The following is a 27,698-nucleotide window of genomic DNA, read 5'->3' on the forward strand; positions in this document are numbered from 1 at the left end:
GCGTATGTACCTTGATTTTAGAGAAGCTCGATATTTCGGCACAGTTGTTAAAATTAGTTATGATCGCGATAGTCTAAAAAGTAGCTCTCGGAAAAAAGAAACACAAATATATAAAACAACTTTTATACCAGAAATCGCATTTTATAGAAGTAGCATTTCAAATGCGATGTTTTGTTTTTATTTGTTTCCTTTTGTTTTTAATCAACGAAATATAGGAATTTGACAAATCAAAGTATAACGATACATATATAATACGGTATTTGACTATATTATTGAAATAAAGCTTGACAGTGCATTTTATTGAACACATATCTTACACATAATACCTTTACATAACACAGTCGAGATGGTTTGAAATTCAAGATCAGAGCAAGAGACTTTTTTTCTTTTTTTTTATTCGACTGGATGGCAAACGAGCTAGTGGCTCTCCTGATGGTAAGAGATCACCACCGCCCATAGACACCTGCAACACCAGGGGGATTGCAGATGCGTTGCCAACCTAGAGGCCTAAGATGGGATAGCTCAAGTGCCAGAAATTTCACCGGCTGTCTTACTCTCCACGCCGAAACGCAACAGTGCAAACACTGCTGCTTCACGGCAGGATTAGCGAGCAAGATGGGGGTAGCAATCCGGGCGGACCTTGCACAAGGTCCTACCACCTGCAATACTTACTTGCATTTAAGTACACAAAACAATTTTTTAGTACATTTGTCAGTGGTTCTCATGATGGATTCGTACTTCATAATATACGCGAGGACTTACGAGGTTACAAATATTGTTTAGAAATTTCGCCTTGCTGCACACAAGACAAATAATTAACGTATCAAAAATTGCAATGCTACAACACATAATAATATTTAATTTCAAATAACTACATTTATTAATCAGTTACGTAAATATCTGAGAATCTAATGATGATGAAGGGCAGACGGACGGGTATATAGACAGACAAATACCCAATTTAAACACACTTTAATGTCATATTACACTCCAGATTTTTTTCTTTTCGTCACATTTACACATTAAAGTCTAAAGAATGTCTCGGTGAAACATAATATATTTATAAAATTCGCTTTTTACAGCTGAAATAAAATCGCAACGCATTTAGGTTACAAGTCGAAATTAATGTAAAAAACTTAAGTGACCCTTTATATAGTAGTAACGTGTCCGTATAGATAAGTCGATGTTCCATAATCGACAAATGACATAAATCCCATACGAATTCTGTGCATTACTATAGTAGTCTGCCGCTAAGAGGTCAATCCTGACACGTCATCCTGGTACTAAATAGAAAGAAAGAATAAATTTATTTGCCATAATTCGGCACAGCAAAAAAAATACAATTGAAAATAAGACAACCTTACTCTTACATACTAAATAAAAGGAAAGAAAATAAAAATTGTGAAGAAAGAAGCAAAAAGGGTCATACTTAGCGTGTTGCCACGGCAAGCCGCAGCGCTGGTTTTCAGTATGACCCTTTAACTTACAACTAAACTTAAGACTCATGCCGCCACGGAACGAACGCTAGAAGACGGCATTAATCAAATAAAATAAAATTTTAGAAAGTTGAAAATAATAATAATAACAAAAACAACAACAGATAGACAGTTGAAATTGCATAGCAACTAATCAGTACGGTAAAGGAATTTAATTCACGGGCCACCATGGAACCTTTTCAAAGGAAAAGTCATAACGACTTTCCTTGTTAATTAATGCGATGTCACTATGACGTTTACTGTGAAATGGTTCCATGGTGGCCAATAAATTAAACTCCTTGACCGTACATCAATGTTTTTGTTTTTTGAAGTATTCAGTATGGGGGTGACACGTGCCAGGATTGACTTCTTAACGGCGGACTGCCATACATACAACGAGTCATCTCCTTAAGTTTTTTACCTATACTCATGTCTGGTACAGTCAACGTCATAAATAAGTGATCACTTTTGTACCTTGTCACTTTAACGTCATGTTTGAAAAGCCATACGAAATTGTGTAACGACTGAAAGCGACAAGGTACAGAAATGATCACATTTATGACGTTGACTGTACCCAGCAGTAGTGAAAAACAAATCATGTATTGTGTATACACTTATAAATAAATTTCGCACGGCTCTTCGCCATAAAACGTAAATGACGACCACTATGTAATTTCCATGAATTCCCACGGGAATCGTGGTGTACTTACGCGTCAGATCCGAGGCGTGGGAGGCGCCAGCTTCTTCCTCGGACACGCTGGAGCCGCGCCCGTCCGCTAGACAGACAAACATACATTATTCGAACAAAGCGTCAGCGTGCAAACAACTTTATTTTTTTATTGTCTTAGCCGCGGCTTCGCACGCGTAAACTATTCGGTCTAGTAATCCCCCAAGGAATTCCCAAAATTTATATCGTGGTCTTCATTGAGGTTGTGTTGAATTGAGCAACTGTCCAAAATTTCAAGCCTCTAAGCCCAGCGGTTGAAATTTCAAGATTTTATCTCTATCCCGTGGGAATATCGGTGCTTATGTGTTATTCCAGATGTCCAGCTGTCTACATACCAAAATTCATCCAAATCCGTCCAGCCGTTTTAGCGTGACGGAGTAACAAACATACACATACACACAAACTTTTCGATTTGTCATCCCCGAAGACCCCCACAAACCAAATTTCATTGCAATCGTTGGAGCCGTTTCCGAGATTCTAATTATTTATTATTAATTATACAAAAATTGCTCGTTTAAAGGTATTAGATACGAACGGACACAAAAGAAATAGAGAACAAATGCAACATCAAATAAATAAAAAAATGGAAAACAAAAGAGAAAAATTTAGAACAAAAAATCGAAGAGACGAATGAGCCACGGAATGAGGAGCAAAGAAATTAGATGCTATGCACCATTTGACATAAGAACTTAACATCAGGTGAGATAGGGGTCAATCACGGTCACTTTTATTAAAAAAAAAAAAAAAACAGAAATGATCTCACCGTTAGGCGTGGACTTGGCGCTGGGACTCAGCTCGAAGTCCCTTTTGTTCTTCATCAGCAGCTCTGCTATATCAGTGCCGACCACCACCTACGGAGCGAAAGGCGTATAAACAAAATGGCATCACAACCGGCTTTATTTTTATTTCAATGGTAATATTATGCAGCCTGAAAAATTTACCAAATTAAAATTAGGTATTAAAGTTATTCCAAATTAGCATTAGTATAAAAAAGTTGGTAAAAATTTGTTTGGGTAATTAAATTATTACAATAGTAGATTGTACAACAACAAAAGCATAAAACGAGCCATTTTACCCAAGACGTTCGGCGAGGGTGGATAGAGACGTCGAGGGAAAAATGGTTTAATGCTCGAGTTTTACACTCAAGCTTTTCACTTCCATTGCGAGGAAATGAAAAAGCAACAGTGGAAACAATTTTTACTTACTATGTACCTTTTATTTTTTATGCATTTCTGTATAAATATATATTTTTAGTGTTACTTATTTATTTTAATTGATTTAAAAAATATGTAGAAACTTTTTCGTTTATGGCTTGTTTAGTTTCGTTGAGCCTAAGACGAAAATTTTATTTTTTGCACTAGAGCATAAGAAGTCATTTTATGTCGCCTAGATCCAGCGCAAACACGAACATTACGAGCAAGAGAAGTGAAAATGATTTTCATTGTTATGTCCAGATGGCTTACCCCGTTTTGCCGCAGCAGCAGCGACAGCAGTTCCCAGACCAGCGCGTAGCCGACGGGGTCGCCGCGGCTGCCGCCGCCGCGCACGCGCGCCGCGCAATACTCGATCACGGTCTTCTTGTGCGTCACGCCTGCCACAAACGATATAGAGGGCGTTACAGTCGTTGCGGACGTTTAGTGGAACGTACCCAATAGTGACACCATCTATATTACAACTTTCAGAAAATCTTAAAGCGTGTTCACACACTATTCAGAAGCAGATACGATAATATCGAACGCTTACTTTCTCAACCTTGTTTCTCTTCCGCGTAGAAGTTACGAAAAATAGTTTACATACTATTCTCAGACCTATCGAATATACAAAAAAAAAAAAACGGTCCAGCCGTTTCGAAGGAGTTTGGTCACAAACATTTTTGACCCGAGAATTTTCTATATTAAAAAGAAAAGATAAAGATACTTTATTGAATCAGGCGTTACTTTGCAGAGGTCCATATCAATGAACTAAAAGAATATCTTTGTTCACTCGCTAAAAATAAAGTATAGTATAAATTTAGCTATCATAAGGTCGCGGGTGAGCAAAGAAATTCTTTTAGTTCATAGATAAAGATACAACAAATAACACTTTATCGTACTTAAGATAAAGATGATTCTAAATTAATTTAATGTGGTTCTGTTGTTTGTTTGTGTGTGTTTACGGGACTAGAGCTCGACTGTGTCTCAGTCGTGATTGGATTGTTGCCGCCCCTCTGTGCCTCAGAAGTGAAGTACCTTTGACCAGAGGGCCGGGGTAGGAGGCTAGCTCGTGCGCGCCCGGCTGGCCGGACACGGCGGCCGCGAGCGACAGGATCTGCACGGTCGCCGGCAGACCGTCCACCGGGTACGACGGCCGGACCACGACCACGTGCCGCGACGATATGCTGCCCTGCACGAACAGAAAACAACGTGTTCAAAGAAAGAGAGAAAAATCATCAATTCACTTTTTAGTGTAGCTTATTGCCATGGTAACGTCTCCTGGGTCACTTATTAAAAGTATTGATTTTATGGAGCACCTACAAATCCACTAAAGTTAGAAGTTTTGACAGTTTTAAGGCAGTTCCTTCATGGCTCATCTCTTAAGCATGCTAATAGATCGCAAACATTTTTTTAACAAAGTGTATCACTGATGTCTCCTGAGTTACGGGACAGAATAACATACACTAAATAGCTGATTGACCTCACAACACAAAAGCCCTAAGCGGGACATAATATATAGGCTGGGATGAAACCTTTTTGACATGACGGACGACTGCGACAGACAAAACTTATTCTTTTATTTCACACATTGATACTACGTACTTGTATCTCACTAAAAAAAAGGTCACTGTAGTCCTAAAAACAGTAATACTTTTATGATGCTTCTTAGTCGAATAACTAAATGAGCCAATCGCAAGCAAGACTGTAGCCTCATACGGACCTAACAACGGCTACGTTCCACTGAACGTCCGCAACGCCCTCGACCAGAACACGACCGCTGCAATTCCGTTCCACTAACGTAAAAAGGTCGCGGGCGTTAGGCACTTGTCTCACCGCCAGCGAGGAAACGATTGGCTATCGACTATTTTCTCGCTCATGAAACGAACAAAAGATATAAGATCCTGTGTGAGTAAAAGGGACACATATATTAATAGTTGATCGCTGGCTGTTCACACTGTCGGCGAGAACTCGCTCTTACATCTTTTGTCGCAGCGACAAGAGCTGTAAAACTCGCTGAGCTATAATACTCGCTCAGCGATGTCAGCTTGGCGGCCGCCCCGCACGAGCGAGTCGAGTGGAGCGAGTAATCGCCCGTCGCACGCGAACACTCGCTTACAGCCGAGCGACAAAACTATACTCGCTTCTCGCTGCTCGCCCACTCGTTTCTAGTTACTCGCTCTACTCGCTTCTCGCTCATCGTCGGCGGTGGGACAAGTGCCTTACAGGCGAATGTTATAGGTCGAATGATATAGAGGGCATTACAATCGTTGCGGAAGTTTAGTGGAACGTACCCAATAGTAAGACCATCTAGCTAGCGATATTCCAACTTGTTTGTTCTGATAGTGATCTAGACAAATACCTTGATGTGAGCAGTGGAGAACTTGAACGGGGTCATGCGTTCCGAACGCACCGTCGACTCCTCCAGGTGCAGATTCAGTGAAGCGTCCGTATTCAGCTCTCTGTGTCAAATCAATGCGTACATTAATTGCGTTTATAAAAATCACATGTCCAACGCTGAGAAACTACAAGGTGCCTCGACCACGGCGCTTTAAAAAGGTTCGATTCTACTTGCAAAACTGAGCTTTAGTTTTGTGACATTATCAAGTAACTCATTTACGTCATTTATTGATCCTCAAAGTTTAATCGGCAAATCAGACATGGCGATGTTCTCGCTATATATTAGTAAGGGGGCATTTAACTACTTATTTTTTTACATTTATTTGACATATCTAAGATAAAATTTATCGATGCGCTGTTTTTAATCTATATGAATAAAATAAATAGTGGTAATATTTTTTTTAATCACACTTGCTCGTAAACTGTGTCGTAACATGCAGGCTACCTTGGTTGCAACCCCCCAAATAAAACCCTCGACCTTAATGTGCTTGTCATGAAACCCGTGGTCGGTAAATGAGTCATTGCCCGTACTAATTTTCATGTCATGAAGCCCGCGGTCGGTCGCATGAGTTTGTTACTGCATGGTGTGCTGCTGCTCCGTGCGCGCGCTGCACACGCACGCCATGCACATGCTGCAGAGCGCTGCCAAGAGCGCAGCCAGCGGTATCGGCAATTTCAAAAAAAAATATTAGTTTTTCTTTTACAAATATACAATTTTACTCGCAAATGTGATGAAAAACATTGTATGTCGCACGGGCGGTACTAGAATTACGAACATCGACTCATTAAAGCCCTCAGTCTTCGACTTCGGGCTTCTAATAGACTCTCGTTCGTAATTCCTTATTTACCGCCCTTAAGAAACAATGTACTATAATAAGTTGCAGAGCAAAACTGGCTCAGTTATGCGAGTAGAATGGAAACGTGCGACTAAAGGCCCCATGGTCAGAGCCACCCTTTTTAAGAAGGTGTACAAAGGAATCATGTGGTTGAATTAAGTATTTCAGACATTTTTAAACACAAAACCATAGATAGGTAGTACCAGCGACCCTCCGCGTACGGTGTTAGCCTGCGTTTTCACCAGAGATGAACAAAATGAACATGCTCCTTAGAACTACATCTTAAAGTTCTCAGCGTTACAAGAACCAACGAGGAGCGAAGGGGCAGAGTAATACCCCATTTACTTCGAGCAGGATAAAAAGAATATAAGAGGGAGAACACAGATAACAATAGACAGAGATAGTCCCAAGGCGGGAGAGCAAAAACAATTTTATTTATACCTCGTTTCAAAATTAAATCTATAAAATAATAAATAAGTTTTAATTCCGATTTTAAAAATCATGCCAGTAAAAGAAAAGAACGATCCTTTGATAAATTACGTCACGCATTTAGAACTGGCTGAACTTTCCCATTAAAAAGTAATATCAAGAGCGGGGCGGATGTTTGAAAATAAAGAATGGCGTGACGTAATTTTTGCCCCCCAAAGATGGCAAAACCAAATGACTCGGATGACATAAGCAGGCAAGCGGTGCACGATTTCCAACTGTACGGTACTGCCGCGACATCCGCGTTTCTCATTGGTCGGAACGTTCGAACGGACCAATCACGGACGGTTACACATTAGAACGATTAATTACGACCAATCAGCGTGCGGCATGCACCGTACAGTTAAAAAAACAGCCGTGTAGTGAAATAATCGACTAAAAACAAAGTACCCAAGCTTTAAAGCCCCCGTATAGATACAGTTGTATAATTTCAAGATTTCATAAACGTTTAGCCTTCGTCTTATCCTCGTTAGTCCCAACGTTTTTAATAAGGGGCATTACCCCAGTAGTGTTTTTATATTACAAAAATTGTCGCTGTAAAATGTAATACTTGGGTCAATCAACTTTTTAGAGTAGCCTGTTGCCATGGTAACGTCTCCTGAGTTACTTATTAAAAGTACGATTTAATGAGGTACAAATCCACTAAAAATTAGGGATTGGACAGTTTTAAGGGAATCCCTTCATGGCTCATCTCCCAAGCATACAAATAGTATAAATCGCAAACATTTTTCTAACAAAGTGTATCACTGATGCCTCCTGGGTTACGGAACAGAACAACAGCCCCTAAAAAGTTGATTGACGCACTTCCATCAATGAAGTTTACATTACTGAGTGAGCTAGAACTTACGAGGTTCGACAAAAAGGGGCCCTCGTCACGCACGGGGGATCCCCGGCGCCAATTACCTGTCCGAGAGGTCGGTGCGGAGCGAAGTCGCATCCCGGAGCGACGCGTCGTGCCGGTACCCGTAGTACCTAAGAACATCGCGCTAAAGACACCGCCACACTACGCTCTACAATATTGGTTCCGATCCGAACCTGGCCGCAATTACCCCGAAAGGGGTAATTACTGTGTCTCGTGACGGGTAAAAAACAAGAAGCTTCTACAGATTCTTAAGTCGCGTTCGTGAGACATTGTAATCTTATTTGTAAAGTTATGAATCGCACTGCACTTATTCTGATCTGAACGGTAAATAACAACATACAATTTTCAGTGGTAAATTTCAACAGGTTAGACACATAACATTGGTTTCGAAAGGGGTAAAACTGTGTTTCGTGCGGCGTAACGAACAAGATGCCTTCAGTCAGACATTGTGGGCACAAACGCGACTTAAGAATTACACTGCACTTTTTTAAGGCATGGTTCTAAATCTGGTCGTAATTACCCCCAAAAGTGTAAAACTGCTTCGTGAGGAATACGCTTCACTGCGAAATGCTGAACCTGAGCCTTTAACTACATATTGAATGAGTGTACTTGTTTATACTTATGGTTAATTTTTTATGAACATTTTTTATCAAAATAACAGTTCAAATTCGATTACCGGCCACAAACCTACTTTTTTCAAATTGAGTATCCAGAGACTTTTTGACTGAAGAATTGTCATTTTTAGATCTGGTTGGATATCTCGTTTTCAAAATTGAGTGCAAATATTGTAGTATAACATATTTTTTTTTTATGAAAATTCAGGTGGAAGTTTTGCAAATAACTTGATCTAACTAAAGTTAGGCTAAATAGTTTTTTAAACTAGAAATAGTAATACCAATAAAGCTGAACCTCCTATCCTTACCCAAAAGCTGAAGCGTTGCCTAACCTCAACGCAGTAAAAACGCGTGTTCCAAACAGTATTATACAAGTGCAAGCGACTATGAACCTTGTTGAGTGAGCGATGGTATGGCGGGATATGTAATTAATGATACATATAAGCGGCAGCGGGAGCGGATTTTGCATCGTACAAAGTTGTATGTATGTTTTTAAGAAAAACGATACGGAGGAGCGGATTCGCCGCCGCTACCACTTTTTGTTCAGCTCGTGGCGTGTACGCGTGCAATGACTTGGTTTGCACCCAATGGGTCAGTTTTAAAACACATGGTTTACACTTAATGGGTTTAGAGCTGTGATAAAGTGACCTTCAAAAGGCATTTTTTGCTACGAGATGCAGACCATCATTACCGATGACATTCCGATGATGATGATCTTATATCACGTAGGAATTATGCTCAAAGTTATAAACTGTGAACCATTTAACCCTTATCTTTTTTGTTTAAAGTTCGTGATTCAATCCTCGTCCTTACTTTATAGTCCAAAAATTTCTACATTAATAAAATACAAAAAGATATTCTTGAATCACGTGCATTGTGGAGCACACTGCAATTTAAGGATTTACTGTCATTTGGTGCAAATGGACAATGGACAACTCGCAAAACGTCAAAGCAAAAAATGAGAATTTTAAATATATCAACAAGGAAAATCGACCAAAACGAATCTTGTCACCTGGTAAAATTGACAAATTTGATGTACCTATGCCGAAAAAAACTACCATTTTTATTTACACTCAGAAATTATGACATTGAATTATGTTACACTCGAAATCATTTCTTTTGGGCCTACATATTAAGTTTTAACTTGATTTAGACAACATCCACTTATTGCTTATTTAATTTTGCACCAAATTTATAATAGACAATATTCCATTCGGGTTTAAATAAATTACAACAGAAATTAATTTGTTTACAAATGTTTTTCAGCACAATTACTTATATTTTGACAAAATTCACTTTGGATGGTATTCATTTTGGTCCAAAGCCAAAATTGACAATTCAAGAGGACTATTTTCCATTTGCCCCGAATTACAGTAAATCAATTTAAGGGTTAAAACGGTGACCTTAAAAAGTAATTCTATTTTTAGTGTCTCAATTTTTGATAAGCCACACTTAAATAGTTAGCACGCGTTTTCTTTTTTCTTTTTTTTTAATAGCCTATATAGTGTCCCACTGCTGGGCAAAGGCCTCCCCTTTCTCGTTTTCTTTAAATTTCCATAAATATTGAGGTCACTTTATAGCTTTTTAAATCTAGGCAAAAAACACGTGCTATACAAGGTTAGTGAACACAATTGTCATAAAAAAACACACAGTTTATCAAACAGCCCCCTATTTCGAATCGTTGCAGTAACTAGTCATGGCTCCCTTCGCTTTGGGGTAAACACGACACCCTGGGATGTGTCGGTGTGTACTCACGTATCTGTCCCCTTGAGCCCGTTCGCGCTGGAGCGGCCGGAGTGGACGCTGCCTCGCTCCTCGATGCGGCCGTCGTATCCCAGCGAGCCGTACCCTGGACACGTATGTAGATGACATAATAAATAATAACTAAAACCAAAAAGTCACTCGAACACTCAACATTTTTGTCAGCACTGAAAAATATGTTAATTTTGTATTCTTTCATTCGTTCGGTTCGATCGTTCATTGAGACACGTCTGGTAAATGTGGAAAAGTTGGCACTGCTGACCAAGTAGTAGTGGAAGAGTTTGCACAGTGATCGAATCAGGAATGTAGACGAAATGGGATATTGACGATATCAGGAAGTGGACGAGTTAGGAAGGTGACGATTTACATAGGAATCGTAAGGCTGACGACATGGCACTGTAGACGATTTAAGAAGGTGACGAAATGGAATTTGTGGACAAAGTCATCCTGCGCCCTCACTACTTTGCTTTCATTCTAGCATGGTGCGGGTGACACTTGATTCAAAAAAAAGTTGCTGCGGTCTAAATATACGGAAGTATATTTCAGTTGTAGCCGGAATATGACTGGCGTAAAATATTTGTACTTATAGAACTATGTTATACGAAAAAAAAATAACCTATCAGATTTTTATAATCAATTAATAAAATTCAAAGCACAATTAAGTGAAGAAACTTAATATGCATGTAAATTAACACTAGAGATTCGTTTAATGATTGATGGAACCTAGTGGATTTTGAGTTATATCTGCACTTTTTAATTGGTACTCAACTTCCTGGGGTTCAAAGTGATAATACTAGTACATAACTGTTAGCATTAGACCTTATATCTTGTGAAAAAGGAATAGTGTCATTTTCTCTGTATCATTCAAATTTACAAAAAAATAAATTCAACTTTATCTGACACTTTAATTTTTAAATTTCGATGTCAATTTTTGTTGTATGGTCGGTCGCAGGAGATTAAGTAACGAATATTCTTGTAAACTCCGTTTCATCATCATCATCATCATCATCCCAGCCTATATACGTCCCACTGCAGGGCACAGGCCTCCCCTCAGGATGAGAGGCCTTGGGCAGTAGTTCCCACGCGGGCCCAGTGCGGATTGGGAACTTCAGACACACCATTGAATTGCTTCGCAGGTTTGTGCAGGTTTCCTCACGATGTTTTCCTTCACCGTAAAGCTCGTGGTAAATTTCAAATGTAATTCCGCACATGAATTTCGAAAAACTCAGAGGTGCGAGCCGGGGTTCGAACCCACGATCCTCTGCTTGAGACGCCATAGGTCGAACCACTAGGCCATCACGGCTTAACTCCGTTTAGCCTTACTTAAGTGGCCAATAATATTCCAATCTAGAATTTCACTAATATTTTCATCAAAATTAGCGAAATAATCGGATTAATGATGGCATTCATTGTGATGAAGATTCAAATTTATTAGTTATATCGACTCAAATTTCGACAATTTCACTCACTGATCTGTGATATTGACAGCTGTCAACCTCACCGTGCTAGAATGAAAGCACTGTACGTACCCTCGAGCGCGCTGATTTTGGCCGCGGCGAGGTACTCCGGCGGCGGCGGAGGCGGGTGCCCCGCCATTATTTGCTTGTACACCTCCATGTAGCGTTGCGGGTCCGTTTGCCGCAGATGCTCGTAGTACTGGTACTGTTGCCGCTGGAGGGCGTAAGGGTCCGCGTACACGCTCGCGTAACCTGCACACGAACGTCCAGGCATGAGAGATACGTTACTTAAGAGCGTTTATACCTGCTGAGCTGGCAACGTTGCATTTTTGTTAGTTTTTCTCGATAACTCCATAAACATTGAATGAAAATTAAAAATGTGGTCTGATAGAACTCTTTTTAATATATATAAGTTAATGCGTCTACTCCAATAATTATTCGTGATAGACTTTTATATTCTATAAAACGTTAAATTTGAAAAATCAAAAACCCGACTGGCTTAAAAACTGAAAGGAAGAAAACAAGTCTAGTGGTCTAGAACTCTGTCAAGAAGCTCATTTAAAGCTCAACAGTCGGGACCCATTACCAAGATTTTTTTAACTGGTTATGATTTGGATGGGTCCCGACTGTTGAGCCTTAAATGAGCTTCTTCTAGACCACTACACTTGTTTTCTTCCTTTTAGTTTTTAAGGCAGTCGGGTTTTTTGATTTTTTAAATTTAATGTTTTTTATTTTATACTTTTTTGATATTTCTGTGAAAATAGTAGATTAAAAGTATTATAACCAATATATATTTAAAATGGGCTAATTATTAGCTTTCATTTGATTTCCATATTGTTACAATACAAAATAATTTTTTTTATTCCTTCGCAACATTTTTCTTCGCAGACGCCATATTGAAATATTATATACCCTATGTCACTCCGACAGTTATGACGAATCCAATGATACCTCATATGTTACAATCCGTCTAGCCGTTTAGGCTGCAGCGAGGACCAAAGAAATGGACATACATACCCACATACATACATACATACTTACATACATACATTTTCTCTTTCGCACCCTGACGATTCTATAAAATAGCACCATACAATACGTAGTTCATACCACACCATATATATTGTATTTCGATCCAATTTATGAAAAGTGTAAACAAAGACGCCATTTATCCGACCACAGACATTCAATGATGTGAAAACCTAGAACCTGTTGCAAAATATTTAATCTGTACAGTAAATCTATTAATTTATTAATTTAATAGATCAAAGTATTTTTGTCTATTTTATTATTTACAATACTTGATTTCGTTCCAAAGACTGTTTATTCAATTATAAAAAGCAGTTACTATTTTTTAATTTTAAGGAAAGGAATTAAATATCGCTTATTCATCCGCGCATTAATCGATTTTTAAAATGTAAAAATTTCCACTATCTCTAGTCTATGCTACTACAGATTATACACATGTTTATGAAATAACGTCAGATTTTAATGAATTTTTCAAATGAAAAATAAATATTGAAATGAAGTGAATTTTGGTGAAAAAGACACGAGTTATGGATAAATGTGTTATTGATTCGATCCAGTGGGTGTTTATACAAAAATATTGATGAAATCGGTTATTTTACACTTTTAATAAATTGGATAGACATAACGTATACATACCGTCGTAGTAGGGATCAGGACGGTGCCGGCGGCGTCGGTCGCGGTCGCGCCGGCGCGGGTCGGACGACGCGAGCGTCTCGTTCAACTCGTCGTCGGTCGGGCCGCGGTCGTCGCGCGACTCCGTCCGCGACGGGGACGCGTACGGGTCGCCTGCAACAACGGGACAACAATGACGGCCTATACGACTAAGAATATTCAACATGTTTTTCTCAAAAATGTCCGTAAAAGTTGACATTATTCTTTACATATCAGAAGGTGAAGTGCATAGTTTATGGTCAGCAAAAAATTAAAAAGTTAAAAAGATTGCAGGCGCGCTAGCTCGACAATAATGAATTAGCGCGCCTGCAATCAGTCACATTTTTTTTAAAGTTAAAAAGGCCATGGAAATGTTGGCACAAGTCGTATACAGCCAAGTATCGGTATCAGATATTTTGTTGGAACTCCGGACTTTTTCTATTGGGTCTGAAATAGCTTGTGGTGTTTTCGGTGGAAAAATATACCTGCAGTTTATTTTTAATGAAAAAAGGCGGGAAAGCATAAGAAAAATATTGGAATAAAATTAAATTTTATAATATATTTTGAGAAGAAGTTTATTCTATTTAAGAATTATTCACCATTTTTGAGAAAAGCTTTATATTAGTCTCGGCTGGAATAATAGCAATTGCTGGCTTCGTATTAGTTAAACGGACTCGAAAGCTCGTCCGTTTAATACTCATACTCAGCCAGCAATTGCCTACTTCCAGGCCACGACAATAATCTACTATTAAAATGCTCAGTCTTTATATCCAACCACAGGGCAGGATGCGGCTGCGTTTTTACCAAGATGTGCGAGGTTGCCTTGTTTATCATGAACCAATAGTAACACTTCATTTACCTATCCACAGCACCGCTCTAGTGGAAACAGTTGGGCGGAGCGAAGCTAAGTGAAGCGTTTCTATTGTCGTTTCTATTCTAAAAACACGTTACTCGCAACAGATCCTTGGACATCTCTGGTCCATTTCTATTGGTTAATGATAAACACGGTTTACTAATGTTTCGGCGAATAACGTTTGGCAACCTGTTACATTTCGCAACTTTTCATTTCCCAACTGTTTAATATTTCTGAAACTGTAAATATTTCAGGATCTTTATAAAACTAACCTAACCTAACCTAAAGGGTTCTACACGATGGCACTGAAATAAATCCTGAAATATTGACAGTTTTAGAGATTGCGAAATGAAAAGTTGCGAAATGAAACAGGTTGCCAAACGTTACGTTGCGAAAAAGCAGCACTCGGATAAACACATTGTTCGCAACGCTTCCTCGCACATGTCTAGTGGAAATGCTGCCTGAAAGGTTTTCGAAGTAGTTGCTACACGGACCCAGTGTGTTAGCATATAAATTCCTAAAAACTTAGAGGTGCGTGCCAGGGCTTGAGTCCACGATTCTTCGCTTGAAAGATCATAAGTCAAGCCACTAGGCCATCACGACTATACAAGTACGTATGTTTACCGAAAATCAGCAAAAAAAACTAGATTTTAATGCATAACGAATGCCGGTTTCACCGATAACAACAATAATTTTAAACAATTACAAACTGTATATAAACAAGTAACCTGTCACTTCAAAGTTCAATATCTCAAAAACGGCGGCAAATTTTGATAAAACATGTCTAAGAACCATTGCGAGAAAACCTGCTTTAAAATAAAAAAAAAACGCATTCAAATCTGTCCACCCGTTTAAGAGCTACGGTGCCACAAACAGACAAACTTATAACACCCCTTCTTTTTGCGTCGGGGGTCAAAAATAGAAAACAACACACGAACACCTAAGCGATACACTCGAAGCGCATTCCAGAACGAAATGGCGATAATAGTCGCCGCGTCCGCACGTTTGACAACAACTGTGTGCCTCGTACCACGAAACTCAATGCGCACGGTGTCAAGCGACGCCCGTCATACAGTTTGCGATAGTTAAGCGACAGTCGCTAATCCGAGACGTTATCATAATACTATCCGTGAAAAGGTTTTAATGACATAAAAGCATTCAATTCATCGACATCTATGTATAGACAGCACGTTTGTTACATCAAAACAGCGCACGAAATGAGGGCTATCGCGTATGAATTCGCCACTAGAGGCGCTAGTGTAGCGTGAGGTCTCCGAAATGTCAAATCTCATAGTTTTTGGGTGAGCTACGCGGGTTTATTTATAATTAGAATCACTTTATGAATATTTTATCTGAAATTAATTATGGCAAATATGCGTTCCGGGGCAATGAATGTCTGTGTTTTGAGACAGTTTTGTCTTTCGGAAACCTTTGTCCTCCCTTTTTTCCGAACAAAACGGGGACTATGCAACACTGTGGCATGCTCGATATTTTTATGGTACGGTTTAAGGTGTATTAAATATGATTTTAATCTAAACTTTGTTTTCACGCCCGTAATAACAGACTTTGAAAGCCATACTTAAAAACCTCACGCAACAGTGCGCCATCTAGTGAGACAAAAAACGATAGCCCTCATTGGTTCACAGCGTGGTTTTGTGAACATCGTCGGGTGAAAGCAAGGGTCACTAACTGCAAAAAAAGATTGGTGTAATATTAACCTTACGCTTCTATGCATAAGTTTGATTATCCCTCTTAACTTTAAGTGGTAGTTGGTGACTTGCTTGTCGCCCGACGGTTTCACAAGTTTGTTGGCGTCCGTGACAGGGGTTGTGTCAAAGTAATATTGATAATTGATGCGCCGCGCGTTTTGTTCCAAACAACCGGTCTACTGCCGTAAGGTACAGTCACCAGCACCAATATATGACACAACAAGCGTGGATAAATATCTGATACTACTCTATTTCCAGGGCCGGAAGGACATGTCAGATATATTTGCACGCTCCGCTGTGGCAGATATTAATGCTGGTGACTGTACATAGATGTCAAAAATGCAATTGTACGTTCTTTCAAACTCATGCCTGTTAATTATGATTGGACGCATTTATAATTAACAGCCTATTTATTATTGTCTAAGACCATGTGCGCATTTCAGAGCAGGTATTTTTGAGGCAAACGGAAAAGTTGTACAACAGTAATTTTATTAGATCTAAAAAACCGACTTGACGCAAGGGCAGTGGGTTTTTAATTACAGTATGGTGGTTACATGTAATAAATATGATGCGTATGTGTGTTTGTGCGTGTTAAATAAATGAACATAAAAAATAAACAACAAACGAACCGATAAAATAAATCGCAAGTGATATACGCCATATATACCAGGTCGTCAGAAACCAACAAAGTTTTAATTTAGCTTTATCTCTCATCTGAAAAACAACTTGCCGCCTATTCCCCAAACGTGATGTCGTCTCTATTTATTTCGACAAAAAAACAGAGACGACATCACAGATATGTCACATAATATCAAAGGGTGGCGAAAAGGGCCTCAGTGTCATTGAAAATTTAGTTGTGTGATTTGTATGTACTTATAGTCTTAGGCCCTTATCACACTTGCGAGTAGCGAGCGTATTTTGTATGAAGGCGATCACGCAACGAGTTTGCCTTAACTGGTATTTGTGTGCAGGGAGTCTTTGACCATAGGGGCTTTAAATCCAAGGTTCAATTCTACTCGCTAACGAACAAATGTTTATTAACGGGTTTTAAAGAAAATGAAAGTCTATCACGAATAATTATTGCAGTAGACACATCTACGTATATATTAAGGACAGTTCTAAGAGACGACATTTTTAATTTTCATTCAATTTTTATGGAATAATCGAGAAAAACTAACAAAATTGCACGTTGCCAGCTCAGCAGGTATAAACGCTCTTAAATGTAATTTTCAATGTATGCAATTCAACACAAAATTGACTGCACATTGATAACTGTTTATCTAAGAGATGTCAAAAACTGTCAAAAAATATTTAACGCCCCCGTACCGAGAGACATTGATAACACCGCCATGTCCGATACATTGATTTAACGATTAAACTTTGGGGATCAATAAATTATCTAAATTATAGTTATTTCAAAATGTTACAAAACAAAAGTAGCTTAGTTCTGCGAGTAGAATCGATCCTTGAATTTAAAGCACCATGGTCAGAGACACCCTGTATATAACACGCTCGTAACTCTCAAGTGTGATAAAGCCCTTAAAATAAAGCCTGGTTCAATAAATAATTTAGACACTTTGTTGTACAGTCAGCAACAAAAATATGCATACGTTTGAAATGCCAAAATATTTATACAGGACTTTATTGCCTGAACATTAAGGTAGTGTATACATATTTTTTGCACTTTGGCTGTATTCATATCTTTGTTGCTGACTGTACACTGCTACCCCTCTCGTGTTAATGAGCTGGCGGCCATGCACGCACTCGCACAAACATTGTACCTTTCGCTTTAGTGCTTCGGACGTCGCCAGAGAAAGTCACGACTGAAAACAAAGTCAATTTCAAAGTCAAAATATATTCGTTCAACTTCAGAATGTAGAAAAATCCATGTACAGTGAAATTGTGGAATCAACTTCCTTCACCAAAGTTTCCGGACTTTCTTTAAAGGCCGGCACCAGCTCGGCAACCCTCCTTGAGTTGTTGGTACTAATGGACAAAAAAAATCTACCACACCAGTTCGGAAAAACCTCGGTTTTGAAGAACCCGGCAAGATACTTAACGAGGTATATTATTTTTAAATAAACAGATTTACAATGTTATTTAACGATTAACTTGATAATACTGGATATTCATAGATACCTATTGATTTGCGTGGAACCCTCGGTGCGCGAGTCCAACTCGCACTTTGCCGGTTTTTAGATAGTATGTAGTGTAGCGTGCGTTATCAAAATATATCGTAATATAAAGAAAAACATGACATACAATATGTATTAAACGTAATAATATCATATAAACAATATATAGTTAAGCATAAAAAGCGTATGAATAAATTATAAAAACTATAATTCCTTGTACAGACGAGGTCAAAGATATATTTACATTTTAGTACCTTGTCACTGTATGCTATCTGACAATTCTATACAAAAGTTCAAACATGTTGTGACAGCCACAAGGTGGTAAAGTGTAACGATATCTTTGATTTTGACTGGACATACAAATACATATATTCAAGTCACAATTACGCTTAGCGCTGATTACATAGACAAGATTACTTTGTCAATATAAAAAGATTATTCGCTGTAATTTATTCAACGGAAATAGTGGTACTGACGAAGGAACCCGAATAAGACTGCGTACTCATCTTCCGACTGATAACGATGATGATTAAATAACCAGAGAGGCGGAATTCTCATGGCAAAAATCAAACGTCGGTAGAGTTGGATTGGAACGTTGAATTTTACCGACTATCGATAAGTTATATATATTTACGAAGCGTATCTTTATTTATTTACTAACAAAAATAGTCCACATTTAAGCAAAAATACGATATAATGTAAGAAAACAATATATACAAATAAAATTGACTAACTTCATATCGTTAATAATAATTAACAGCAATAAATAAAGAATGAAATTTAAATAAAAGACAACATCAAATCATAATTTCAAAAACTACATAACTTTACTGTATTGCATTATTAAGAGGTTAATATTAAAAGTGAGTAAGTAATTACTTACTGACTTTTATATAAATATAGAAGTAGATTATAGAAAGAGATTAAACTTATCGATAAGTAGCTAGAAAAGTCGATAAAATTTAAAATTCCAAGTTATTGACGTTTGATTTTTGCTCTTATTCGTAACGTGCGGTCCCTCTGACACTTGTACTATTTAATACGAGAGCGAGAGGGAAAGCACGACACGAACTTCGAGTTTCGAGTTCCGTAGTAGCCCTGCTGCTTCGCCGTAAACTGGGCTATTTCGTTCTGACGCGTGACGGCACTCACGGCACGCCAACTCAGACAAATGGACGGCTCTAACAACCTCTCCTGCCGTCACAATCATGTGAAAATTACATGTCTTTGTAAATTGTTTTATGTATATTCAACAGCCGAATTAAGCCAGCGCGGGGCCTGCAGCAAATATTATCATGGGGCCCTTGATTTGCTTCAACTTTATACATAGTATTCAATAAAACACTATAGTCGCTAATTTTGATAGGTACCATCTGTTTCTTTGACGGCGGTTTCGTGTTGGTTTTGTGGTGGCAGTATTGTACACATTGATTTAAAAAAAACATGCTTCTATCTATACTGTCATTATTACGACCAGAAGCGGGCCCGCGGGGCCCCTAGACGCGCGGGGCCCGTAGCATTTGCTACTCTTGCTACGAAGCTAATCCACCACTGATATTCAATAACTATTATGTAATTTGTTTATTAAGTATGCACTACAAACTGTACAATTTAATCAATCGTAATCGTGCAATCGTAGCTCTAAACTGGGCTATACCATTTTGACGCTTCAAGGTCAGTGCCGGATTAGCCCATAAGCAAATTAACCAAACAGGGCATCACGTCTCGGGGGGCACCATAAACAGCACCAAAAAAAAATTGCTAGCATTTAAAGGTAAGGCTGGTCACGGCTGCTAATGGACGGGGGGGGGGCTTAGAGTATCAAATAGTCTTCCGGCACTGGTAAAAGTACGACACATTACACCAATGTATATAAGGCTTGTATTACAGTCAAATCAAAACCGTTTTCGCTCCGCTCACCTCTTTCTCTGTAGAAACGGTCCTATATAACTTACCATTGCGTGTTAACGGACTCCGTAATGACACCGCTCCGCTCTCTACAACTGAGCTAATACGATATCTAATACGGTATTTGACTATTTTGTATATGTTTTATAAATTAAAACTACACAATGCCTGTTATCGAATAGAAAAACAATGTTTAAGCAACCTTTACAAATAACAAAGTTATAAAGGTTTGAAATTCAAGATTAGACAGAGAAAGACATACTGGCATGTGACGTCACACGCCAGTACCGACATACTTGCCGCATAGAGAAATGCGTTTGAGAAAGAGACAGGTATATAGATTTTTCAAAAAATCACTATAAATCCAATTTTCAACCGGTTTAAATTTTCTCTTCGCTAAACACTATTTGTTTATCTATATTTTCATAATAATATTAAGATATGGCAAAATCAGAAGTTGTCAAATACCGTATTTTGGTATTTCTGCTTCTTTGGCTAGTTGAAGTATAATTTTGATAGTGTTTTATGCGGCGATTAACCTTAACAGTGAACAGTGATCACAAAATTCTATATTGCTCTCGTGTCTGACATTTTTTAATGCGCAAGTTGCAAAAACTACAATCACCGTACAACGTGAATAAGAAGAATATATTTATCTTTAATTTAACTGACATTGGCCCAAGCCATATATGGCCGCCATTAAGGGGAATAAAAAAATAACACTAACCTCTCCTGCCGTCGTCCTCGCGGCGCAGACTGCCGTACTTCCTGGTGGGGTCGATGTCCCGGTACCGTCCGTAGCGCCGGCGCTCTTCCTCTTCAATGCGGCGCTCGCGCTCGCCGGCGTTGTGCCGGCGCCGGTCGTCGTGCCGGCGGTAGTCGTCCGGCCGCGGCGGCTTGCCGTACGAGCCTTCGCGGTAGCGTCTGCGGATATGAAAAAATTAAAATGAGAAAAAAAAAAACATTCGAGATACCTACACAAAAAAAAACGGCCAAGAGCGTGTCGTACACGCCCAGGATAGGGTTCCGTAGCCATTACGAAAAAAACAAATAATATTTTCCTAAGGATTTCGTATTGTGTACTGAATCTTCCAAGTTTAGGTATGTTTTATACCTTAGGCTGCTCCCCTCCTCCTCCTGCGGCGCCCCCAAGGTGCTGTAATGATGTACGATACAGCCGTGTTCATAATAGAATCCAATGTCGTAATGCTGGTCATATGGTTTTTGAACGCATAATTGAGGATTTACTATATGGGTGTAGATAATAGTACATTGTGTCTTAAGGGCGGTAAATAAGGAATTACGAACGAGAGTCTATTAGAAGCCCGAAGTCGAAGACTGAGGGCTTTAATGAGTCGATGTTCGTAATTCTAGTACCGCCCGTGCGACATACAATGTTTTTATCACATTTTATTTATTATTTCTAAAAGAAAAAATATAAATCTTCCAAATATTGGCGATACCTTCAGGCTGCGCTCTTGGCAGCGCTGTACTATTACTTATTCTGTGGCAGCGCCGCCCTCCCCCTCCCCCTCCCTCAGCATGTGCCTAGGCCGCGTGTACATGTGGTCCTGCTGCTGCGCGCGCAGCTCCATCAGTACGGGCAATGACTCATTTACCGACCACGGGTTTCATGACAAGCACATTAAGGTCGAGGGTTTTATTTGGGGGGTTGCAACCAAGGTAGCCTTCATGTTTTGACACTGTTTACGAGCAAGTGTGATGAAAAATTACATTATGAGTTTCATTAACGTTGCATATAAAAACTCGCGCCAATAGGGAATATTACGCAAAACTCCGCGCAGGAGGGCGACACTAGCACAAACCGTAAACAAAACGTCATGACAACGCGAGCTCTTTATAGTCTATCGCCATTACTGATCATGACATTTTTTTTATTTAGTAAAAAAATACATGATGTAGTAACGATAAACACGCGGGTGTACAACACAAAAACTAGTGTACAACCATTCCATTCCTGAGCCACCGCAGAACTCATCCAGTACTTAAGTGTCACAATAAACCCTCTTGTCAAGCGATGCAATGTCACTATGACTTTCCACGGATTCATGGCGGATGTAGGTAGACAATATCTAATTTTGCTATTTCTGTTTCTTTGGCTAGTTTAAGTATAATTTTGATAGTGTTTTATGCGGCGATTAACCTTAACAGTGAACAGTGATCACAAAATTCTATAATGCTCTCGTGTCTGACATTTTTGAATGCGCAAGTTGTCTCCGCGTGGTTTCTGGAATTTTACTATCAAGTTGCAAAAACTACAATCACCGTACAATGTCCCTGTCAAAGAGAGTTTATCTTGACACTGGCGAAATTGTCCTATTAATTAGGACAGAAAAAGCCATATTTTAAAAGAGAAGAAGAAGACTTTTTCCACGAAAAGGTTCCACAGTGGGTCACAATTCAGTCGGTTCGGTAGCACTATAGTTTTACAGTTACCTGCGATCTCTCTCCCGGTCGCTGTAGTAGTCGGTGTCTTCGGTCTCGTACCGGCGGCTCCTCGTGCCGCGGCGGTGCCTCCGCGCCTCGGGGCTGTCCCCGCCATCGCGCCTCCGCTCCTTGTCCTCGCGCCGCACCCTCCGCTCCGACTCGTACTTCCCCCGAGAATCCCTCGAATACCTCCCGTCGCGATCCCTGTCCCTGTCTTTGTCGCGGGAACTCTTGTGCTTGTCCCTATCTCTTCTAGGGGATGACTTATATCGATCCCTTTCGGATTCTTCGCCAGACGTGCCGCGGTTTATCGACTGCCTTCTAGAACTGCTGACGGGGTGGTCGTTTTCCGATAGATCCGTCTTCCGCTCGTTCGCAATGTCGGAAGTGTTCATGTCGGCACCGTCCAAAGCCTGCTCTCTCGTGAATGTCATGTCTGCAGGCGCGATCGCGCTCAGATCCTGAAGGTTCTCGCCTTCCATCATGATCTCCCGTTGCTGTTCTTCGGGTGGACCGTTGTATTCCGAGGACACGTCGTTGGAGCTGCCGCGGACGTTTCCGAACGGATTCCTAGGCGTAGTTTCGGTGTAGTCCGAGCCGTCAACGTTCTGCTCCCTGATATCAGTTGGCCCGGCGTTCGGATAATCGTGGTCCACGCCAGTGACCACTCTTTGCTCGTTGGAGTACCCGGCTTGGTACTGCGAATATTCGTCGTTGCTCGGTTCTCCGGGTACCATTCTGTCCAAGCCGACGGGGCGTCGTTCGGTCCTGTTCTGCGCTGGCTGCGTGTAGTTGTCAGGCGTCTGTTGACCATCAGCTTGTCTGTACGGGCGGGAGTTGTCCTCTGTGGGCTGTCCATCTATATGTCTGTCCATGTAGTTGTCGCTGGGCTGGTTGTAAGTGTTGTCTGCCTCTGTGGGTTGTCCGGGAACCATACGCGCGAGCCCGGGCGGGGGCTCATCAGCGCTCGTCTGCCCGTACTCGGTTTCCTGCTGTCCGACCACCATCCGGCGAAGCCCGGGCGGCGGCGGCATGGTCCTGCTGAAATCCGTGTTCTCCCCATAATCCCCTGTAGACAGATGCGCCGTTTGTAGGTACTCGTTCCTATCGTTCTGCGGAGCAACTTCTAGGTTATCAGGGACTTGCTGCGTGACCTGAATTGGTCGGAACGCGACTTGAGGCTGATCGGGGCGTTCTGAATTGTCAGGTGTCGTTTCCAAGTTGGCACCGAAGCCTACCGGCGGCCTGTGCTGAACTTTGTTGACGGCGGCAGGGGATGTCAGACCCGGCATGCCAGAGAACGGCTGGTTGGAGGTGCCCTTGTGGGAGAAAGAGCCCGTATTCTTGAAGGGGTTTTGGTTTGATGGAGGGAAGTTTGATGGTGGGGGGAGGACGGCCGCGGGTGGCAGGGTGGCTGCGGTCACGGGCGGCGCCGGCGGCATTGCCGGTTGCGAAGGCGACTGGGATGGCGAAGCTTCGTCGTGTGCGTTCGAGTTTCTCTCCTGCGAGGGAGGTTCATCGTTCGCGATGCTCAGTTCTTGCAAGGAAGAAGTGAGATCGTCGTGGCTTTTGCGGCGCTCCATCTGCTGCGCCTCTTCGGCCGTGGGCGTCGGCCAGTCGATGGGCGGCAGCGCCTCGTCGTGGGGGAAGTTGAAGCTGGTGGCGTCCGTGGTGATGCCAGGGCTGCTTTTAGTGGAATTCCTGGATTGGGTCTCGCTACGGAATGTGCTCTCTGAGTGAGTGTGCATGCCCTCACTGGACTCCTGGGACATCTGGGACTCTATAGACCACTGAGGGGTCAGGTTGTCGGTGTGAAAGCGTTTTCCTAGCGCCAGATTCGGGGCGCGTTCTTTCACGGTGTCCTTGTCGCTCAGTTTGACTTCTTCGACTTGAGGCGGCCGGGTAGGGGGTTCAGGTTTGTTTTCCATGACCGCACTTTTCTCCGCATCCTTTTTGTCCTCCATCGACCAGTTCCATGTGTCAGTGGAGGCGAAGCTTTCTTCGATGACGTTGGCGTTGTTGAACTGTTGAGGGGCGGCGTTTTGTGCCGCTAGTTGAGCCTGTTTGGCGGACTCCTCCCATCCCCAGTCCCAGTTGTCCCAGTTGTCAGGGTTCTGGCCTGGATTGGGCTGGGGTTGGCTGTAGTACTGTTGGTACCCGGGCTGGGCGTACTGGTAGGATTGGTTGTACTGTTGCTGGTAGTGTTGATTAGCGTTGGGTGCGTACTCCTGCTGATAGGGAGGGTAGTTGGGCTTGAACTGCTGTTGTTGCGGCTGCTGGGGCCACATCGCCGGCGGCGCACCCGCGTAGTTGGGATACATGCTCTGTTGCGGCTGATTGTTGTATTGCTGCGAAGGAAATATAGAGGATTAAATTGTTGGTTACGGACTGGCTGGTATTTGTACAAAAAAGGGGTGAAACTGTAGTCTATGAGGGGTAAATAAGATGGGATCCGTCAGACGTTGTGGGTACAAATGCAAAGAAATTTAGCTTTACAGGTTTAAGACAGACAGAGAGTGAAAGCAACATATTTGAATACTCAGGCTGTATAAATTCCAAGTAATCGCTTTTTAAGGATGGTTTAAACGTTATACTTATTTCTATTTACTAAACTAAACAAATAGGTAGCAAAAAATTACGCTCAGGGCATGCGCAGTCGCATAATGAACAACTTTAAACATTCGCAAATGCTAATTTGCTTTTGCTACTTGCAAAAAATACCCAAACCATTAAGACCCCTGTGGGTTTACCTTCACACTTTAAGATCAATTCAATAACATACATTTAATATACTTGTACATTAAACATAATTAACAGCTATTGGGAAACATTATTTTTGGTTAGATACCATTAAGTCTAAATAACTTGCTTCTGATGTTACAACATTTGCTTTTTAAACTAATAAATAGGGTCTAAATTGTTTGTATGCACTCACTATAAAACTTGTATTTCAACCAACACACTGAACACACACATTTTATTTCTTACTATAGCTGGTGCCGGCGGCTTCGTCCCTGGTGTAGTTTTTTTTTTAATTTTCTAAATCTTTTATATGAATCTTCTCCTGATAATAGCAAACGCAACAATAAAAGAATTAGCGAAATCGGTTCAGCCGTTCACGCGTGATGCCGTGACCAAGGGAAATAGGGATTCATTTTTATATTTATTTCTTATTGGCAGCTACAATAGACGAAGAATTGAACACATATCGTCGGGTAACATTATCTTACAACAAAGCTCGTATCTCAGTATGAAATTACTAACTAGATACGACTTTTTGAAGAGCAGTGCAATATTTGTTTACTTTGCAATCAAGTAGCATTGATTTCAGTGCTCTATGAAACATGTATTTTGCCTACTTTAATTTTCGCAACTCAGCAACAATATTTGACTATTTCTTATTTATTTTATAAACCACACTTTGACAATTCATCTTATCAAACTAAAAATCAATTATTAACCCCTTTACATATATATAACAGAGCCAGAGCTATAAATGTTTGAAATTTGACATCAGACAGAGAAAGAAATACTAACGCAATCAGAGCCATACAGAACATTAAAAAACATTTTAGGGGACAACAAGGTGTATATTAAAATCCTAAAGAGAAACATATTTCTCCCATTTTGTGAGGTCTACAGCTCACGGAGACATCACTTTGATAACATTGATGTAATATGCGACATCATTAAATTATATCAGTAAGCCTGGACCTATTGAGTTAAACACCCTTGTGTTGGTAGCGCTGAGCTGAGCATAAAATGTTCGCATTCACAATTAGACAAGGTCCGTACGCGCAGGTTGCAAATGACGACTTCACGGTCCCACCGGAAGACCAGCGGAAGATCAGATAAGCTGAGATGGATCCGTTTCATGATAGTTGTTTGCTTGCATTGTTATCTCGTATGCCTGTTGTTTATGTATCTATCATGAATAAATGTTTTTTCTTTCTTTCTTTTCTTTATAAAGGTCTCTACCCATTACATCATATCATACCATGACCCTAATAGCAATGTGTCAGACAAAAATTTATTCCTTGTATTGAAAAGTATTAGAATGTTTCTTAACCAACCCTTGCCATCGCGTGTCATGTATGCGCTTGACATTACGTTCCTGACACATCCCTATAACAGTCATGACATGGTACAGTGTGTTAAATTGACATTTTCACTCTTTAGTCAATTCTCCTAAGATCTACACAACATCTCACTTATCACAATCAAAATCAGATAAAGAGATTTCAGAGTTCAAATTACTCAATAGATACTTGAGTATTATCTGTATCTTTATCTATTCTGATATGAAATGATACTAAAAAATTCACTGTTCATCCCAGAGTACTCCGAAATTTGAAAATCGAAGTTCTTATTGTACTGTCCCTCTCACTCATATTAAATAGTATAAGCGTCAGAGAAACGAAACTACACAAACTTCGATTTTCGAATTTCTTAGTAGCCCTGCTGCTTCTCATCAACACTTAGCTGATTGATGAAATTTTGTGCATATATCTGTGAAAAGCTGCTGGTAGAAGCTGGATGCGTCTAGCCGAGGACAGGGTGCAATGGCGCTCATTGGGGGAGGCCTGGTAGGCTGATGATGATGATGAGACAAAAAATTTTGATTGTGTACCTTTCATATGCTTTGTCCCAGATGCATCAAAAATTTAAGACTATCTAGGCTAGGCTAGGCTCTTAATCTATATTATTTAATATTTAAAACGAAGGCTAGATGGAAGGTCTTTTATACATTCAGCATATGAAAGGTTAAACATGGTTAGACATTATAACCAGTGCTGTTACAATATGTTGTTATAAGTGATGTCACTATAAACAGTTTTGTCTGTATAACACAAGCATTTTTGATGGGACCAGATCATTGAGTTGAATTTAAAGTGGATCAATAATTATTAGCGAGATTTATATATTTTTTTTTGTATTTCATTTAGTTGTGAACATGTCAAGATATATATATATAAAAGCTTCTGTGAACTATACCATATTGCAATGTCACTGGTATTATTATGAATATCAAAAAATTGGACCACAAAAATTGCTATGTAATGAAACTGAACTTATAATTTTCAGTTTTGATAAGATTTCGGTTACATTGCAATTTAGTTATGGCACATATGTTATGACTGACACCCATTACTGTTT

The 27,698-nt window shown here is 40.2% G+C and overlaps 1 protein-coding gene across 1 annotated transcript in view; it reads right to left on the reverse strand.

The window, feature by feature from the left end:
* LOC141440549 (uncharacterized) overlaps positions 1-27,698 on the reverse strand; it is a 47,875-nt gene that overhangs the window by 18,916 nt on the left and 1,261 nt on the right. Inside the window, exons 2-13 of the mRNA XM_074105096.1 lie at positions 22,551-24,889; positions 20,821-21,017; positions 17,832-17,873; positions 13,474-13,623; positions 11,881-12,060; positions 10,346-10,439; positions 8,018-8,086; positions 5,755-5,854; positions 4,431-4,584; positions 3,666-3,793; positions 2,966-3,053; positions 2,186-2,251 (exon numbers count right to left, since the gene is read on the reverse strand). Of these exons, the coding sequence (XP_073961197.1) occupies positions 2,186-2,251; positions 2,966-3,053; positions 3,666-3,793; positions 4,431-4,584; positions 5,755-5,854; positions 8,018-8,086; positions 10,346-10,439; positions 11,881-12,060; positions 13,474-13,623; positions 17,832-17,873; positions 20,821-21,017; positions 22,551-24,889 (3,607 nt within the window). The remainder of the gene's footprint in view (positions 1-2,185; positions 2,252-2,965; positions 3,054-3,665; positions 3,794-4,430; positions 4,585-5,754; positions 5,855-8,017; positions 8,087-10,345; positions 10,440-11,880; positions 12,061-13,473; positions 13,624-17,831; positions 17,874-20,820; positions 21,018-22,550; positions 24,890-27,698) is intronic.

This window comes from Choristoneura fumiferana, chromosome Z (genome assembly GCF_025370935.1).
Source record: "Choristoneura fumiferana chromosome Z, NRCan_CFum_1, whole genome shotgun sequence".
Classification (NCBI taxonomy): domain Eukaryota; kingdom Metazoa; phylum Arthropoda; class Insecta; order Lepidoptera; family Tortricidae; genus Choristoneura; species Choristoneura fumiferana.